The 19183-nt window shown below is 46.6% G+C and overlaps 1 protein-coding gene across 2 annotated transcripts in view; it reads left to right on the forward strand.

Annotated features, from left to right (window-relative positions):
* Window positions 1–2440: 2440 nt before the first annotated feature.
* LOC135385651 (fasciclin-1-like) overlaps window positions 2441–19183 on the forward strand; it is a 75143-nt gene continuing 58400 nt past the window's right edge. For both annotated transcript variants that reach the window (XR_010420461.1, XM_064615103.1), the window contains exon 1: window positions 2441–2703. Coding sequence is in view for 1 of the 2 variants with exons in the window: in XM_064615103.1 (XP_064471173.1) it covers window positions 2599–2703 (105 nt within the window). In the remaining variant the exon portion in view is untranslated. The remainder of the gene's footprint in view (window positions 2704–19183) is intronic.

A 19183-nucleotide genomic window follows, 5' to 3' on the forward strand; every position in this document is an offset into this window, starting at 1 on the left:
CCATGTACACGTGTCTCCCTGTTTCGCTTGAACTTTTGTGACAGGTGCGGAAACTTGACAGTTCGTTACTTCCTGCTCAAGGCCATGCACTGCAACACCCGAACGGTCGCGGGGCAGTATTGCTTGCAGTACTGCTCCTGGAAATATTTTCCCTAATCCAACTGATTTGTGTCCTGTTTCGAGATGCAAGCCCCCCCCCCCCCAAAAAAAAAAAAAGAAGTAAATGAATGAAAAACAAAGAACGGAAAAATCGGAGGGAAACTAGTTTTTGCCCGTTCTTTCTTCTTTTTTTTTTTCCGCGTTGTCGGAAAAATTGCCCAAGATTTCCATTCTAGAAAATAAAAACGTAAAGATATCGTAAAATATAACGCATAAATGAGGAGAAAATATCAACGAAACATATGCCTCGTTGAGATAACCAATCATCATCGTGTGACGTTCATTGTGAATGGAATGGTTGTGGTGCAGTAGCTTGCTGTGAACTGTTAATAACGTTTTGACTTTCGCTGCTGTCTTTCTTGTTTTATAGCTGCGGCGTCTGTAAGGTACGAGCCGGGAGCAGCGATTGAACAAGTTTACTAGTTTATATACAGGTGGTGATGACGATGACAGTTAGGTTTACTAGGTACCACATCTTACTCCCCTCTTGAACAGTACATGCTTCATATTTAACAAGATTAATAAAAGCACGAAAAACTTATGATGAATAAATGTGCATCTCCAACATGGGTTAACGATAACAAAATTAAGTAAATCCAATAGGTTCGTAAATTGTTTTGATTTTACAAAAAAAAAAGTGAGATTTTGGCTTCACTAGTGTGAGGCCCGCAACTCCGCATCACTTGCACCAGTTACTTTGGTTGTAGGGTCCTGCACTTAACGCAGGGAAACGTCCCACATCATCATCATCATCCATTCATCTATGTTATTGTTGTTGTACTTTGGTGGAAAACTCCTGCAATGGTGATGCCAACTCAAATCGTAAATCCAAAATTCAAATAAGTACAACACAATTGTACACCCAAGGTACGTTCCGACATACACATACTCTTAGTATAGCGATAGTAGTCCTGAAATCGTGTAGGTTCACGTCTCTCTGGCGTGCTATATCTTGTCGGTGTTACAGTCCTTGGAGCAGATGATTGTTTCTCCTGCGATACTAATGATTGATCCATAATCAACTGCTCACTTGCCCTTTCGAGAAAAGCGTCTCCTCCTTCTCTGTTTACCACTGCTGGCTTTTGAGTCCGAGTAGACTGTTGACAGTCATCAGTATCCCACAGCAAGAACTGCTGTTGAGTCCCTTGGTATTTATCAATTACTACGGAGGGGGTGGTTGTCCGAAAGGCGACAGGTGCTCCTCGTGAACCAGCGTAAATCTAGATTGATTCCATATATTACCATCTTCAAGCAGATAAGCTCTGGCACCTCGTTTTGCAATCACATTCAGTGGCTTTGAGTACAGCGGTTGTCCTTTTGGTACATGCCGTGGCTGCCTCACGTGCAGCCCCGGTTGAAAGCTTCTCAAGTTGGCTCCTCTTTTTCTGTCTGCATACTTCTTTTGGTACTCTTGTCTCTCCTCAGACATCCATTCTTGTTTCTTCTCATCCCTACTGCATGAAATACCATCCCATCCCTTCCCAAAAAAAATCCCATCCGCATTCTTGCTTCTAAACAAATAAAATCTATATAACTTACGTTACACTATAGATTGTTCTCTAGCGTTCGCCAACAAATCTAAGTTGTGCAAGAGTAAAAATTTCGCGTCTGTTCAAATTAAAAAAAAAAATACATGGAAAAGGCTTTTTTTTTTTCAGCTGTTCAAAAATTATCAGGAAATTTTGCATCTCTAGTTCTCTTTAGCGCTCATGTTTGATGGGGAACTATGCCTACGTTACTTTTCAAACATCGTTTTTGTGTTTATGCTCTTCCACACCCCAATCATTATCATCAAAATAAAGTATCGTTCTTCTTTCTCGTGCAACGGGTAACGACGTACCAGCAACGAGCAACATATTGGCTCCTCGTGATGCCAATATTATTAACGTTATTTTGTTCGCTGGACAACTGTACAATTTCGGTGCTGCTGGTGCATATCACAACATACAACTTTCTGTATTTGTCTTTTCATTTGTATTTTATTAATTAATATGGACGGAATCATAACAAAACCACGTTCACACGATAGTCTTCTCGGTTCTCAAGCCCCGTCCAAGGCCAGGTGTAAAATTTGCCTCTCGCAACCCTATTTTGAGGCGCCCTCTTCAAATCCTACTTAATTGACAGCCGCTCTAGCCTTGCACCTCTGCTCAAGCCATGAAATTTGCGAAGCACGGCGCAATGACGCCGAGAAAGAGTGAGAGAGATAGCAGCATGACGTCATCACCTCCGCCACCGTGCGGCGCCCTCTGTAGCAGCTCTCGCGCAACTAGGATACCCCCTTCCCCCACACTGCGCGTCGCATACTGTGATCAGCGCTCGGCAAAGGAGAAGCGGAGTTCGCGGACTATGTGGATGTGAAACGGAAAGCTCGCTCGTTACCCGAGTTTGCAACATCTCGCCGTTTTCTGGAAGCTTCTCAGGACGAACAGCAGCAAGATGCAGTGCATGTTCGACGGACTATGTTTGTTCCTTTTGTGTTTGGCGTCCGTCCGCGCGGAGAGCGTCCTGGATGCTATGAGGAATGATCCCGCGCTCTCTCAGGTATGTACGCTCATCTTTCTTTCATTGTTCGTAGCAGAAAAGAACAACCGCCTCTTCGCATGTCGTCCTCTGTGATCTGTTGAAAGGTTAAATGGCACGCGTAAAGTGAATCAAGCGGTGGTGCCCGTCTTACACGAAGCGGTACCGAAGCTCAACCACCGAAGGCTCCCCTCGGGAGACCGGCTTCAAAACAGGAAGGTCGGTTGGCGCTTCGCCCGCCGTGGGATACTCGGGGCACCCTGCAGTTACGTGTACACCCGTTCAACAAGCTTCTCCGCACTTCCCTTTCTCCTCCCTTCATCCCCCCTCCTCTGCTTTGGTGCTTGGAGCACACCAACGGTTACGGCTGCTTTCTAACGAAAGCAAGAAAAAAAATTTGTGGGGAGCAAGGTCATCATTTTTGCACGGAAGGGATGACTGTTGTGCAGCCAGGTAGTTCCGTGAATCATCATATGCAGCGGATGCGTCAGTCCCCGTAGCTTATCCGGCGACCTGCGACTTGGCGAACGAGATGCCTCATGTGGGTGAGGTCAAGGGCACAAAGCCTATGAAGGGGCAGTTCTCGTATTGATTTGTTGTTTTAAGAGTAAACACTACGCGTAGCAATGGTAGCACTAGTAACCTGCACAAAATTGTGAATGTAATCGATTAGAGTATACTGGCATAGTTCCATTTTGACCGTCACGCAGGGTAGCCGATATTGCTTCGAATAGTGTTTTAGGCTTATGCTGCTTATGAAGGATACACTTCACCGCTAACACACGATATACCCCTCGTATTACTAGCTGCACCCTTCGAAGATGTGAAGACAAGCATTTCTGGGTGAACGGATAAGCAAAACCCTTTTCTGAATGCTCTGTGCGACAGCGGTTTGACAAAACCGCGCCCACTTTTCCATTACTTAATGGTCGCCCAGAGCGAGCGCGAACGGGTTATCAGTCGCTACCATCAGCCAGCTTGATGCACATTCAAGCTTACGGCACAATATAATTTCGTCCCCGTTTTTTAACTGCCTGTCTATGACCACAAAGACTGCATCTTCACATATCACAGAGACGTCAAACTGGAACACTCCTTTCCTTCTCTTTTCCAAACTCGTTAGGCCTCGCGTAACCCATAGTGACGGCGTTCTGCTAACGACTGTCTGCCTACAACCACTGATGGCCAGACGCGGTTCGTGCAGACATTGCGTGCATTGGCTCGGCGTTTCGAATGCCCGTTTCGTGCGAAGCACCGACGGCCATGTCACCGTGTTTCCTTCCATCGAAAGAAGCATCATGGCGACCACATGCTCCCACCTCCTCATGGGTCGATCGAACGAGCTCGGGATTCTGCTTCAGGAGGCGCGCCGTGCGCTCCCATGCATGGCCTTTCTGCCGCTGCTGGCTCCTCTGGTGTTCGCGCCCCACTTTGACTGAGGCTCGGAGTGGGTTGCATCCCGATGAAGGGGAACTGGCCCGCTTTACACCAGGGCCAGGGGAAAGCCCCTTGGCTTCAAAAATATTTCCATAGTGTGCGTGCCCTCCGCTTACAAGACACATTCTTGGGTTCGGGAGGACTTGCTCTGGTCCCTTTCATTTAATTTTTTTTAAATATTCTGCGGTAATGGTGTTCAAAGGATGCACTCGATGGGCAAGGATGGAGCGTGGTTGAACCGGTATCTCGATATTTCTTGTCAGTAATCATCACTGATGCGCAAGCTTCTTATGGCTTCACCTACTGGTGAAAGTAAATATCTTCCTAATGAACAGCACTCATATATATTTCTGCGAACCTTTTACGCTTCTTGAATGCTAGATATTCATTGCTTTTCTCCATTTACCGTTCTTATCAAAATACCTGTATATACTATACGGCTCTAGCGGCGGAAAAACATCGACCTCTCCTTAGGAATTGCGTTGCCTGCATAAGTTGTTCGCGCAATATGATCTCAATTGCAGACACGTTCGTTTATGCATGCAGGCGTATCAGCAAAACAAGAACCCCTCAGGCAAAATTGTGACATCCTTGGCTGGCACTCTTTGGGAAACACATATCACGCGCACTTGAAGCCTTACTGCCTATGGCGAGCTTTGCTGCTTTGTCTGTGATCGGCGCTGCTGTGGGAAGCATTCTGTATTGCTGTTTTGGTTTAGTCATATTACTCCGCTGCATAGTTCTAGGTGGGGCACAAGCTTCATAAAGTGTAGCCTACTCGCATCTCTCCATAAGATTAGGAAGGTGGCTTTCCATAATTGGTTGTACACGGACAGACAGGCCTTATTGAAATTAACGTCGTTGTATCTACTATAGCACGTAATATCGACGATAAACTCTCACCTTTTGTGACTAATACATATGTCACATATTTTAAGAATTGTTTGTTGGATTTTGGATTGGAGCATTTTCGGCGCACACATTATCGCTCTTCTGTTCCCCTATGGCTAACGAGGAATTTACGTGCTACATGACGGATACGTGTTGGAGGCAGTGATTTTGCGTAATCCTCTTGGCCCTCTTTTTCTCCTGGTACCTTCAATATCCCGTCCCAGGGCACACATCTGCAATCAGGAACTGTGCCAACGCCCGGCTCCATCATCCCTGAGTCAAACACATGTGACCGTTTTAAGGCACCCCATAAAGGTCATAATAAAAAGAGAACCCCGAACTTGACTTAAAAAACTGGCACTTTGGAAGCCGTGCTATCTTCTGCGACCCCAGCACGCAACAAGGAACGCCAGCGGCGGGGATTGGCTTTGAAAGACATCTCCATTGTAACGGCGGCCCGGTTTTACAATGGCAGCAGGAATTGGCTGTAGCCGAACAAAGCCCTGCTGGTTCCTCCGTCCTGCGGCCAGAAAAGAGCGGAAGTTCCTTGGCCTCCCAAGTTCGACGACCATGAACTGCACCATCACTTTCCTCGGGGGCCAAGAGACGGGGGAGTCATTTGCTTGCTGTCCTTTCTTCAGCACTTTTTAAGAATGTCAAACGTTCCAAAAATGATTTTTTTCCCTCTCTCTTGATTCGCATTCAGGAGTCGAATGCCTGTTTAGTGGCGAAATAAGGCAGACGAGAAATAAACGTTTACGTGTCGCAAGTCTCTGTGGAAACGCGCTCGGCTGCGACGAACGGACATCCTGTAGTGAAAGCTCCCGCCATTTCTTTTGTGCACAGCCCGTTATTTGGGTTTGTTTCGTACCAAGAACGGCCGCTCAAGAGCTCAGGTTGCAGTGTAGCCGCGCGTGCGAGTCCGCGATTACAAGCGCATATATTCCGAAACTATTGCGAGCTTGGACGCTTTTTTCTGCAGGCAATCGTGACATGGGCTGATAATGTATTTTCGGGTTATCATGGTTTCTAGCTGCAGTGGGTGTACGTGTATTCCTGTGCGAGACTAAAACACCCTCCGACGTTATTTCTACTAAGCACCGCAAGGGTCCGCAGGCCGGAATGACGTTCAAGTTCACTCTGGTGCGAGGTGTACAAGCTGCTTTGACGCGCCGTCTTCCGCGAGGGACGTTATATACACTGTGTGTCATGTGTTGCGATTTCAACGCAGGTTAGAGATCCCTCAAGTGATCAAAATTAATCCACACACCGACCATTGTGGATTCGCTCATTATCACAGTTGTGTCGCGACGTAAACCCACGAATTATTATCTTGTGCGGATCAAACTACGTAGCCTTGTAACCACACTGCTGATTCCGGAGGTCTTGCCCTTCATGCCGCGCGTAATGAATGCGGCTTCGAATGTGACCCATAGGGAATCACATTTAAATGGAAGTTCCTGGTATTGATCGCCTGCGGAAACCCGTAGTAAAGGCATACATTCCATGGGTGGGCGGAAGTGAGACACGAAGCGTCCAGATTACACGTTCTGAGTCACATCATCTTCGATTCATGTCGATGACGTCTTCTAGTAAAAGAGAATTCGTTTGAAAATTCATCTGGCGTCGATTTCTCCCACGCTTTCCGCCCAGCTATCGCAGTTACAGCGGAGTCAGCAGCTAGGTAAACTGACGGTAGGAGGAGACCTACATTTAACGTACACAGGCAGTCAACATGATGTTTAAGGGCGGTGGCGACATCCTGTTCGTGCTTCTGAATGTTCCATACCTGACACGCGCTCATCCGGATTAATGCGTCTGAAAGGTAGTGTCTGCCATGTCATGGTGTGTGTGTGGGGGGGGGGGGGGATATGTTTAATGATAACAAAGAAGAGACAATGCGACAATTCCAAATCTTGTTTTCATTGCAACCACATTTCCTTTTCTTTTTTGCACGATGGCACACGCGACTCACCGAATTAAAGCGTCGTCGTTGTTTCTCTATTTCCACCCGAATTCACCGCTGCGTTTTCATAAATCTCCACATGTCCCATGCGGTTTTGCAATGGCGCAGTCGGTGAACGTCCAAAGTGGAGATAAGTGCAGAAGAAACTGTCGCAGAGGCGGTCAAATTTCATGATATTCTCAAATACGAGAAATATATACGGCTGTTCTGCGTAGTATATCATTTGCTATTTGAGCTTCTCGTGCTTAAAACGCAGTTTGTAATATGACATCATGGCTGTTCCCCGCGGATTATTTCTTTCAGTCAACACTCTTGAGGTCTTTCAGCTCCTGTCTTCAACTCGTAAAGAACCTTTCATTTCTGACAGATCTCTTTCATTTTTCTTATACTTCTTCCCTTTCTTTTCGCGTTGTCGGAGCCAGACGCAGCGTCCGTCGCAGAGTGACTCGCGACTGCACGCAGAAGAAGCCAACCAACCATCGGAGCCACACGAAGCCCGATGTGGCTGTCTATGCATTTCTTGAGCGCCTTCTCAATTACGTTGGACTAGTGTGCCTAATCCATTTATCCAAGTTGTCTACACCCATGGAGGAAGGGAAAATTGAGGAGGTGCCCTAAGGAATATTCGAGAGAAGAGACGCGTGGGATAAGTGGCGTGTGAACACGGGATGAGTTTAGCTTCCTTGAAAAGCCTGTGAGGATGACCGTTATTTGAGAAAGCCAATGACGAGGCTATGCACGCGCCACCTTGGGAGCCATTGTGACACGCTAGAATCACACCTGTCCGAAAATACCCTATGCAGGCAACTATGCACTCAAGTTATGACAAACGAGGCGGCACTGCCGGCTTCCCGTCTTGATTGTTTTTTATTTTTTGGGATAGCAAGCTTGCATTAGAGTGGCTGACATTTCCATTCTTTTCCTTTCTTTTCATTCAATTAAACAAATCCCCCCCCCCAAAAAAAAAATCGGAGTGTGTGGATTCGTATCGCAGTGGTGGCGCCTTTTCACCACCTGCTACTCTTCAATTAAAACTGTGTTACTATATATGCATAACAGTTTCCCTGAAGCGATCACCGCCCTTAGACTAAATTCGTCATTTGGTTCATCTGTCACGATTCCCGTACGGAGTCCTGTTTGAATCTCACTACCCGTGTCCTTTGTATCACCTGTCGTTCTTTGGTTGAAATATGAAATATAAGTGGGTATCACGAGGCTTATGTTGATAAAAAAAAAAGTTAGGGAGAGATTGAGCTAAGGCTCATGTGTTTTCGTCTTTCCATGTTTTATAGCCATAAACGACTTAAAGCGAATCAAGATCTTGACCACTTTCAACAAGGGTCATAGTGGGAAATTGATATCGTGTCCGTACTAGTGTTGTAAATTTGTAGGTCAGCCCCACGACATTTTCCCGTGACCAGTTGATATTGATCGTACTGAGTCAGCCCATGCGTGCCTGTGGAGACACGCGCCGATTTGCTCTCACGGTTTCACCTTTTACTGTTGCCCATCTCTGGCCCCTGAGAACTCACACTGTGTGCTTTCTCTCGTTTTCTTTATGAATAGTCCCCCCGTATCACAACCTCAGAGGTAGTGTAGTGGATCCCGCAATTTGTGCTTGCGTTTTCACACCCGCTGCCTTCATTCATTTACTCCGGGCCCTGGTGTGCATTACGTGGTTGCCGATTTCCCTTGTTTGCACACAACTGAGTCTGAACGGCACGGTTCGCGCGTTTACACACATGACACCTACACTCGAAAAACAGGGGGCGTACGTCATTTTTGTAGCATTTTGCATTTCATATTTACCAGAAATATGGCGTACGCCCCCCTCCCCGTCGGAGAGAACGTTGTCATTCTGGATGATGGCTGGCTAGGAGCGTACTATGTGGTGGCTCATTTCTAAGAGTCGCGTCGACTGGGAGGTACCCGGGTTCGAATCCCGGTGCCGGCTGCGCTGTCTTTTGGTTTTTTCCTGGGTTTTCCTCATACGCTTTCAGACATATGTCGGCACAGTTCTCTTAGAAGTCTGCTCAGGGTGTCAGTCGTGACGTTGCCCACCTCTGTGAGGCCGACAACGGCGAGCCGTTTCACCACCACCATCATTTCTAACAGTATATCTCGACAATCGGGGCAATGTGTGCGCCGAAAACACGCGTGTTTTTCGTCACGTTGTGATTCGTACTTCATTTCGTCGATCAGGGATGCGAGTTGCCTTTCCTATCGCGAATGCTGGTGAGAAAATTAAATATAGCGTTCATGGCAAAAGTGGCCCTATACAATATCATCAAGCAAGAAGCCAGGGACACGCAGGACAGAAACCGAACACACGAGCTCCTGTGTCCTATTTGTGTGTCCTTGGCTCCTTGTTTGATTATGTCGCTTTCCTATACCAACAAGTCCACATTTCGGTGTTAGCGGTCCTACAAAGAATTTCGTAGTTTCCAAACGACGCCTCAACAAAAAGTCGCGCCGTGCGAAATAATCGGAAGATACTATTCCCTCACGTTCGCAAAATATACCGATCTCGAAATTGATGGAAGTAGAAGAGTGCGTGCTTGGATGGAACCGATTTCTCGGGCGTGCTGCAAGAGGGGGCACGAAAGGCGCGTAAGTGAGTAGCACCCTCATATCCGCATCAGTGGAGACGCCAAGCATTATTTCCTGGTTGGAGCTCGGGCCGGTTCTCGGCCGAGGTCATCCCTCTTCAAATAAGTCGATCGTCCGCCAGTTGATTCTGGGACCGTCCATACAGGGCTTCCACACTGTGGCGCCTCTGTCACCAGACACAATTTATGCGTGCAGATAGAGATAAGTGTTTCGTGTACACACGCTGGGAGCGCGACTTTGTTCTTGTGCTGTACAGCTATTGATCGAGAGGGGGATATCTTTATTAGGAGTGAGGAAAAATCAGGTAGACGATCGGTTTGCTATATAGATTAAAAAAGAGACTGAGGGCGAAAGGATGAGGAGCGTGAGACGAAACCCAGGTAAAGCCCTTGGTCAGTGTGCTCCTGGTGTTCGCTGTCCACATGGGTGCTCACAGTTTCCCCTGCGTCGCTGAGGTAGTTCAGCGGCGCTGCTGTTTTGTGTAGGTTGGAAGCAAAAGGTCCATATATCTCAGGTGAGCTAGACGAATCCTGAGTGTGTCACGGGAGGTCTTGTACCACTGGCAGTAGATAAGTAGGTGTAGTACGTCAGCTTCTGCGCGTTGTATGTATACAGCAAATTGGAGTGTCAGGCTGGCGCATTTTAAACGAAAGTGACGGAGTACGTGCAACGTTATGAACGGAAAGAGGACAAATCATTCTCCCTTGGAACACGTGACATGAGAAAACCTATCAATTGTTGGTCAACGGACCCCAGGGAGGTGCTGCTGACCTATAGCAACTACTGATGATTAACACGATGCTACTTCAATCCAAACTTCACGGGTAAATCCTTCCTTCCCTTTGTTTGTTTGTGTTTCCTTTTGGGAATAACAAGCCTACATCATGCCTAACCTTTCCTTTCTTTTTTGCTATAAGCATTAAACATACCCCCCCCCCCCCCCCACGGCGATAAAGCAGGTGAGGAAGGGTCCCCGACGACCTGTGGCACTTATACAAGTCGATGCAAGTCCACCAACTGAGGCAATCAACGGTCACCGTTGACATGTCTCTCGTACACGTGCTACTTTTACGCTCATGCATGTGATTTCGTTTCATATGCAAGTGCTCGACAATGAAAATGGGAGACATTTTCAATATGTCTTTCCTCAGGCATGTAACCGGAGCACATTATTCTATATTCATTCGTCTTCGCTACCGTTGTCGGCTGCGCGCGTTTTTCCTCCGCTCATCCATCAGTGTGGCAGAAAGGATGTGTGAAACGGGATGTATGTGTGACATGAAGCTCGCGTCTCTTGCATTTTGCCTTTATGCTGTTTTGCGCAATGGCACTTTGATGGAAAAGACCTTCACGCGTGCAGGAGAATTTAAGCTTTAATCAAAAATCTTTCGTTCATGAAAGGAAGGGGGGATGACACTTGGGATCGAAAAACTGTGTCGGTAAAAACTATTAAGAAGTCGGCCTGCGAACAAGTGTACCGAAGTATCCATCGACAGGCGGCTGTAACAAGCAAGGGGAGGGGGAAAATAAGTTTATTGCAAAAAGAAAAAGAGGGGAAAGGTTAGCCTGGCTTCAGAAGCCGACTTGCTATTCCCGCTCAAACAAGGGCTCTTTCGTGCAAGTATGCAAAATTGCGCGGCATAGGCAACGAGAAAGTGGCCGGCCACGTGTGTGCGCGTCATTACTGCTTGATCATGCGCATTCTAATTTACGTCACCTGGCTATACAGTAACATTCGCGATTAGCTTTGCCGGTGCCAAGTTTTAGTGAGCGAGTAAAGTAGTGAACACCGTCTATGAGACCCGACGTAACCGACAAGATCCACCAATCTTAAGACGTCTGTGATTGGCTTAGGCAGAGGCATAGCGCCTCCGAGTCACAGTGCAGTGCGCCAGCATGTATCAAACCGTTGCTTGTACGCTGATCATGTTGTGAAAACACCTGAAGACGGCGTACTCGGAGCGCATCTGCATGCTTTTAAAGCAAACGTATAAAATATTCGCGATAGCGAAACATACGAATCGTGCCTGACAACGGCCACATTCTCGTACGCCCTATTCTCGATGTGCGGACTACATTATCCGCTGGCGGAGATACACATTTTTGTGACTGCAGCTCTTGACTTGTCTCGGAGCATATAGTCGATTACGATGACATATGAAAATGGGCGCATACACGCGCAAGCAGTCTGTCTTCCCTGGGTTTTCCTCGGACGCTGTGGGGGCAAATGTCGCATCAGTTCCCTATGAAGATACGGTCCAGTGTGCATGATCCCTCAGAGCGACAAACAGCGCCACCATGCACGAGCGACCGGCTATACCAGAGGTGGTGGCGGTGCTGGGGCTCGCCGTTGCCGGCCTCACATAGGTGGGCAACGTCACGACTGACGCCCTGGGGGAATGTGCATCCTGGGCAGACTTCTAAGGGAACTGTGCCGACATATGTCTGAAAACGTCTGAGGAAAACCAAGGAAAAACAGCAGGCAGAACAGCCGGCGCAGGGATTCGAACCCGGGTACCTCCCATGCAGTCTCGACGTGACATGGCCAGCACGCTAACCAGCGGCTATACCAGAACGCACAATACAGGAACGATGTGTTCAAATAGCGTGAGCAGGAAAGTAATAGTGTATATATCCACTGCGGACGAAAGAGGTGGTGGTGGTGGCGGCGGCGGTGCTTGTGAAAGAGCTCGCCGTTGTCGCCCTCACAGAGATGGGCAATGTCACGACTAACTACATTGCTCACACATTACCTGAGGTGGACACATGCACACCCAGTGATACAACGTTATATGCAATGAATCAAACCAGCTAGCCTTTAACAAACCAACATAATTAGTGCGGCGCAGCATGATCTCGGATATCTTTGCGCCAGAAAATTCCAAATCAAACTCTCAAACTCAATGTCACGACTAACGCTCTGGAGGGAATGTGCGTCGTGGTCCGACTTCTAAGGGAACTGTTCTAAGGGAAAGAGGCAGTAATAGATAAGGCTACAACACAAAGGCAATCATAGAGGTGGTGGTGACGAACCGGCTTGCCGTTGTTGCAATGGCCTCACGTATGTGAGCTGCGTCACGACTGTAGCCAGGATGAGATGACCTGGTATGCTAACAGCTGGAGGAATGATGACGGCCGAAATTTAAGATTTAGGGCCGTCACTGCAGAGTTGCCGAGAAGTCCGAGCACTACTTATAGCCTTTGAGCGAGGCCAGATTCCTGGAGAAAGTAGACGAGGCTGCGAATTGTGGAGTGTCTTTCCGTGAAAGAGCCTTTGGAACAAATGGAAATGCCAAACTCTGACCATTCTCTTTGTAGATATCCAATATCTGTAAGGAGGAAGAAGAATATGCGTAACTGGAGGGAGGGGGAACATGTTTATTGAAAAAGAGAGGGAGGAAAGGTTATATTCAAGCTTGGTGTTTGTGACACGTTCACTCGCAGAATTATATCGGATTGTCGCGATAGCCGTGTCTCTTCCATGCTGTGGAGGTGTCCTAGGGGTAGCACATGTCACGCGAGTAGAGTGAAACAGCGCTCTGAAGGGCTTCCAGACGGCGAGGTCATCCATGATACCTATTGCCCAGTATTTTTTACGCGCTCCCAGTGTTTCGCCCCACATATCGCATCAATTTTAATAGCCTTCTCAGGGTCCAAGAGTGAACTCTACGCATTATGATGCTACTCCACCGTTGCGACTCGGTCTTCGAATTTACACTATCAAAGGTTCGTGATGTACACGGTCTCGTTTGGTATTGAATTGCGCAACACCGGTTTTGGGTTATACTACTCTTTTAATGAAACGTCTCCTGACTTTTGTCTGACACCGCATTATTCCTTAGACTCTCAGACACGATATACCCACGTTACATTCTTCCACCCACAAGACCGACCTTGAGACTGGATAAATAACCTGCGCTTGTTTGTCCACTTCTCTATAGCTGTTGTTGGATTCGTGTGCAAGTTTGTCAGTGTTTCACAATATTGTTCTTTGTGATTGCTTCCACGTTTCTCTGTCTTCTGCGCTAGACAGGTACTGTTGGTTGCATATCCTTGTTTCAGGGACTGTATTACAGGGCTTTCCCTAACAGGCCCCGATTGTCTCTCGTATTTGTTTAATCTGCGTATAACAAAATGACTGAGTGGCTGACTCTGGCACCCGAGACGGGAGTCATCCTTCTCGGTCTTCTGTTACTTTCGTGTCTCACACTGCCAACACAGATATCACCTTGAAGTGTTTGCCCACGCGCTTTCACAGGAGTAGAACTTATTATCACGTTCCCCAAGTGATATGAGAATGTTGACAGTTGCGAGACCAAAGAAAGGAATCAAGAGCGGAATCCTTTCTGACACACGTTCGAGTAAAACGGGATACTTGTTTACCTACACACCCCTTGCGCAAATCGAAATCCTTCTCTCCCAGTGCGGTTGCCCTTGTAGTTGTACTACCTTGATTCGCCCATTCCAAGCGTCAGCGGTGGCGACGGTATACGACCTCCGCCGTAGAGAAGGCACACGCTCACCTCTACGGAGCGTGGCCTGAATTCTGCCCTAATTATGATGCCGAAATGGCGGGAAGCTTCGCAAGCATGCTCTTCCACATTATTAGCCGGCCTTGCTTCGTCGGCCTTTCTTCAGGTTCCACTGGCACGCGTTATTGCCTCTCCCTTTATGTAAAACACACGATGTAGACGGTCTAACATTCGTATTCCTTGGCTGCCAGATGCGGCGAAAGGGTATGCAAATTGTGCGTATAAATTTGTTCCTGGCTCGTCCTGCGAGCACAGAGTGATATCCCGCTCAGCAGTGAGTGAGTCCCAAAAAGAAACGAACAGTTTGCGGCTGCTACGTTGTCTGCAAGAAGGTGGTAATGAAAATTGGTTTCGGTTGCCTTGAATATAAAGGGCGTTTGCTCTAACGTGTCCTGAAATTATATTTAAAGCGAGCGATAAAAGAAAAGCAAGTGGTACTTTTCTGCTACTTGAGTAAGAAACAGGTACTGCTTCACTAGCAGCACCTGTTTCTTAGTCAAGTAGCTGAAAAGTAGCGCTCGTTTCTCTTTTATCGCTCGCTTTAAATAAAATTCCTGAACACGTTAGAGCAAACAACACGATGTTCCACGTGAGTATATCACTCAACTCCTAAAATAGGTTGTACTTCAAAAAATTATAAAACTCCTTGGAATACAGACTCATACAGACTTATGCCACAGATTGAGGCCGTTGGCATTCGTGTTACTTATTAATTAAGCTCATTTGCATAATGAAACTCGAAAAATTGCCAAGTGAAGGCAGCATTTTTCGTTTTGAATTTGGAAGCCTATAGCCACAACACATTATTCCAATCAAAATCACCCCGGCAACTTGACTTCCCACTAAGGAATTATTTACCAAGGAATAGCAAGGCGTCCTTTCTTGTTCACTTTTCCTGCCAAAATAGATCCACCCCACCCCACACGCACATGGGGTATTTCACAAGATACGAGTTATTCCAAGTAGTTTTATAATTGTTTGAAGTAAAACCTATTTTTAGGAAGTGAGTGACATCCTCTCGTGGAACACCCTGTATACGTCCGGCTGCACCAATTCCCCGGGAAATTACAATTGCACCGGTTTTCGGATTTATCACACACACACTCAAAAAAATCGTAAAGCATACACTGGCAAAGTTAGAGGGAACTCGTATTTATCCGAAAAAGTCCGCATTTGGAAGTTTTAGTAATCGATAGCTCAACAAGAAAAGCGTGCCTTGATGTCGGGTTGGCGAGATTCTTTATCGTTTTGTGTCCAGATTGCCTCTCATCCCAGGTCACCACCCCACCCCTCGGAAATTGTCTTTGGAACACGCTTCTCCGAATTTCGGATGTTAACTCAGCTGTAAAATAAACGGCGAAGAAACCTGACTTCTCGGAAAGCTATAAACTCCGAAAAACACTCTTCCGAATATGCCAAGAAAGTAACTCAAAAAACCTGGAGCCGTACTTATGAGATGTCACACTGTGGTTAGACTAGAAGAGGGAATTAGCACACAGAAGAAAAAAAATTCCCTCAAGTCACATGTCGCAGCTAAGATCGTTGTCGGTCTACTTAATGCACTTCCTGTTGGAACATGATAGGGGGTAAACATTCCTTCAGCGAGCATTCAACAAATTGCTCCCACGTTGCATCGCGGTCAATGCTAGTAACCTGGCTGACATTTCCTATTTTCTCTTTTCTTTCTATTAAACATATACCCCCCACGACCACCACCACTACCCCTCTCTTCTTTTCTACTGTTACATTCAGCCGGGACTGTACAGCACTGACATTGGACATTGCGAACTTGGTGCCCATAGTCATCCATACTTGATAAGCCAAGCTCTATTCTAGTAATGTTCTGAGTTAGTTTTTTAACCATGCCTTGGCAGAAACCGACATGGTGCAGGCTTCTCGAAGGGGCGAAAGACAAACGATAGAGGGACGGAGTGAGGCAAATGAGATAGAGGGTATATGTTTAATAGAACGAAAAGAGGAAATGTCAGCCAAGCTGATGCCGGCTTGCTATTCCACACAAAAAAGTTGAAAAGAAAAACTCGTAATAAACATAAAAAGATAAAGAAAAAGAAAGATAGGGATGGAGCGAGGCAAATGAGATAGAGGATGACACTCGGCTAACGAGAAATAAATTTGCGTCACTTATCGCGCCACATTTTGCACGCTAAATGCAATTTTTGCTTTACTCACTGGTTTGCAATTCCGTTGAAATGCCCCTGAGAACAAGTGAAACACAGTTGGACTCTATGCTAGCTCGTAAATGTGTTGTAGTCGCGTACACTTCTCGCAGCAAGGATCACGCCGCACGAATAAAATTAAGAGCCATGTTTAGTTTTATGGCCCGCGCTTCTGCATAGCTGTGAGGATTTTACACGCTCTCGGTAGTAAATTTCTCTGCTGGGGAATAGAGGGTAATATCGCATTGCTTCCTAGTGTAACTGAGAGCCTAAGTGCTCCAGTTATTTGAGTAGTTTAAGGCGATGCAACTCATTCGTGTCACCTTTACTAACTGCTTAAAACTCGCTAGTACTATTAAAGAGTATAACTAGTACAAAGATAAACTTGTGTTATGGTCCGATTACTCTGCAGTAGTCCGGTTCTCTGAAGCACTTATACTATTTTTGAATTAGTACAAACTATTTAGTCTCATCTATTTCTATAGGAAGATGATAAATTGATTCTTTGTAGTGATATCTTGAAAACCCAGTGTAATATGACCATCTTGATTCCACTGGACTCTTCGAAGAGCTCTAAACAGAACTCCGACAGTGTGTCGTCGCTTCACTTTCATCATAATTCATCTTCTCATATTAACCACTGTGAAGTGGGGTAGGGTCCTGTGGCTACCACGGGGAAACATCCCATGTCATCATCACTTCTTCATTTATTGTTGTTGTTGTTGATTCTTCAATCACTGTGTAATCGGAGTTTACCTGTTTTGATTATTTCCTCGCTTGTACCACATTAAACATGAGAAGTGCTGCATTATGCACGTGTCAAGAGCTCAAGACAGCGACCTCGTATGCGTCCCATAACATTGGCAACATCCACACAGTTAGTTCTGTCACCTCAAGTGCAGTGGCACTCCCTGTGACGTACAACAAAACGCATGAAGCAGTATGTTTGCCGTGGCACGTGAGGATTGGACATGTCACATCACGTACCTCATGCAGTCTAGTCAAAGCAGAAGTACAGCAAACTTGACGGTTTTCACATTTTCAGTCACGTACACACGTACAACTGAAAATTATTCGTATGTCTGCAAAGCTACTAACGTTCATAAGTTTGAAAGGCGCGAAAGGGCCGCAGGGGTAATCCGTTGTCGTCAAATGCGCTTCGCGAAGCTGACATAAACCTGACCGAAATGTTTTGTTTGTTTTTGGTGAACGATGGTCGCTCATTCATTGGTTTACGGTTCAGTCGTTGTATCTCGTTTAGACATTACCGCTGACCTGGAAGGCTAATATGTATGCTTGATTGCGTGTGTCGACGGATGTGCTTCCATGTCGCCTCACGGCGAGTTGGCTTCTTCAGCAGCCCATGCGCAACTTGTATCCGTGGGTGTGAAAGTCCCTCTAAACGGCAACCAGATTGTCATAAGAATCACGTGTACTTCTCGGATTGACACCAAGACGCCTTAAAGTTTTATCACTCATTTGTCTGCTAGAAGGAAAGAGGACATTGCAGTATTAATGTAAGAGCATATAGCTACCACCATCATCAAAAGCGTAGCCGAAGTTCCCATGAAATGGAGCGTGGATTCCCTCTAGGGGGTGTCAGACAAGTACATAGAAGAGAAAACGTAATCCGGTGGAGACTTCCTCAAACCCTGATACATATTCCTATGCGTCACCACGTACGCGACCAAGCTCCCAATGGCAGGACACGCCGCATCCACAGTCTGCTGGCCACACAACAATCGTCTGAGATCTTGAAAACAGTAAATTAACTTAAAAGCTGGCGGAGCTTTTGCCAGGCTCGCTTTACTTCTAGGGACTGTGCTGGGGAGGGTGTACTGCTACTCGTCAGGGGCATGATGATTGGTACTTCAATATTTCCATGCTGAATTTCGCTACAAAAAAAAACAAAACAAAACGAAAACGCTGAGGATAAAATCGAAGATTACGAGAAAACTTTGTAACCACGATACTACGCAAAGGCAACGCAGAGGAATATGCTGCAAATATTGTTCAGGCGGGGAAAAGCAAGTTCGCTGGTTGGTCAACACACCAGCAAATTCGTCCCACATTAGACGTTTGATATCTATCTCACCAGCTCGCGTGGCTCAGTGGTTAGCGTGCTGGCCATGTCACGTCGAGGTGCTGTCTGGGGTTTTCCCTGGGTTTTCCTCAGACGCTTTCCGGCATATGTCGGCACAGTTCCCTTACAAGTCGGCACAGGACGCACATTTCCCCAGGGCGTTAGTCGTGACGTTTCCCACCTCTGTGAGGCCGACAACGACGAGCCTTTTCACCGCCACCACCACCTGATACATATCTTATCTCATGTTTCTCAGATATCCCTTTAAATGTATCATGTATTTTCTGCAGCGTAACTTGCTCATAAGAAAGGGAATAGCTCCTCGTGCTGGCAGGCAAAAAAAAAAAAAGAAAAGAAAACGATGGTCTGCATCATAATTCAGTGTCGATTGTTGTCTTTAAGGTTACCTTATTGTTCTTGTCTTGCTTTCCTTTCATTCCATCCGCATTAGCTTGAATGCCAGGTGTGCGACACCGTGGGAAGCGGTTGACATCTCTCGCACGAAAGAAAGAAAAGTGAAATTGTTGACTCATTGGCAGGACTACGGGTCAGGTTGCTGGCAGCGCGGTGGGATCTACGGACATCGGAGACAGGAGATATTGAAGTCTACTGCTTCTCCCGACAATCCACAATGCGCGTCACCACGTTAAATTTGAAGCCTTCCTTTTACGCCGCGGTTCTGTATGTTCGTGTGGGAAAGTGGGGAGGAAGTGGGGGGTGTTGAAAGGTAGCGTGAACATCGAATTCGTAGATTTAATGACGGCATTTAAGGTCAACAATCGGCGATCCAGGCGCGGTGAGATTT

Source organism: Ornithodoros turicata, chromosome 2 (assembly GCF_037126465.1).
Source record: "Ornithodoros turicata isolate Travis chromosome 2, ASM3712646v1, whole genome shotgun sequence".
NCBI lineage: Eukaryota > Metazoa > Arthropoda > Arachnida > Ixodida > Argasidae > Ornithodoros > Ornithodoros turicata.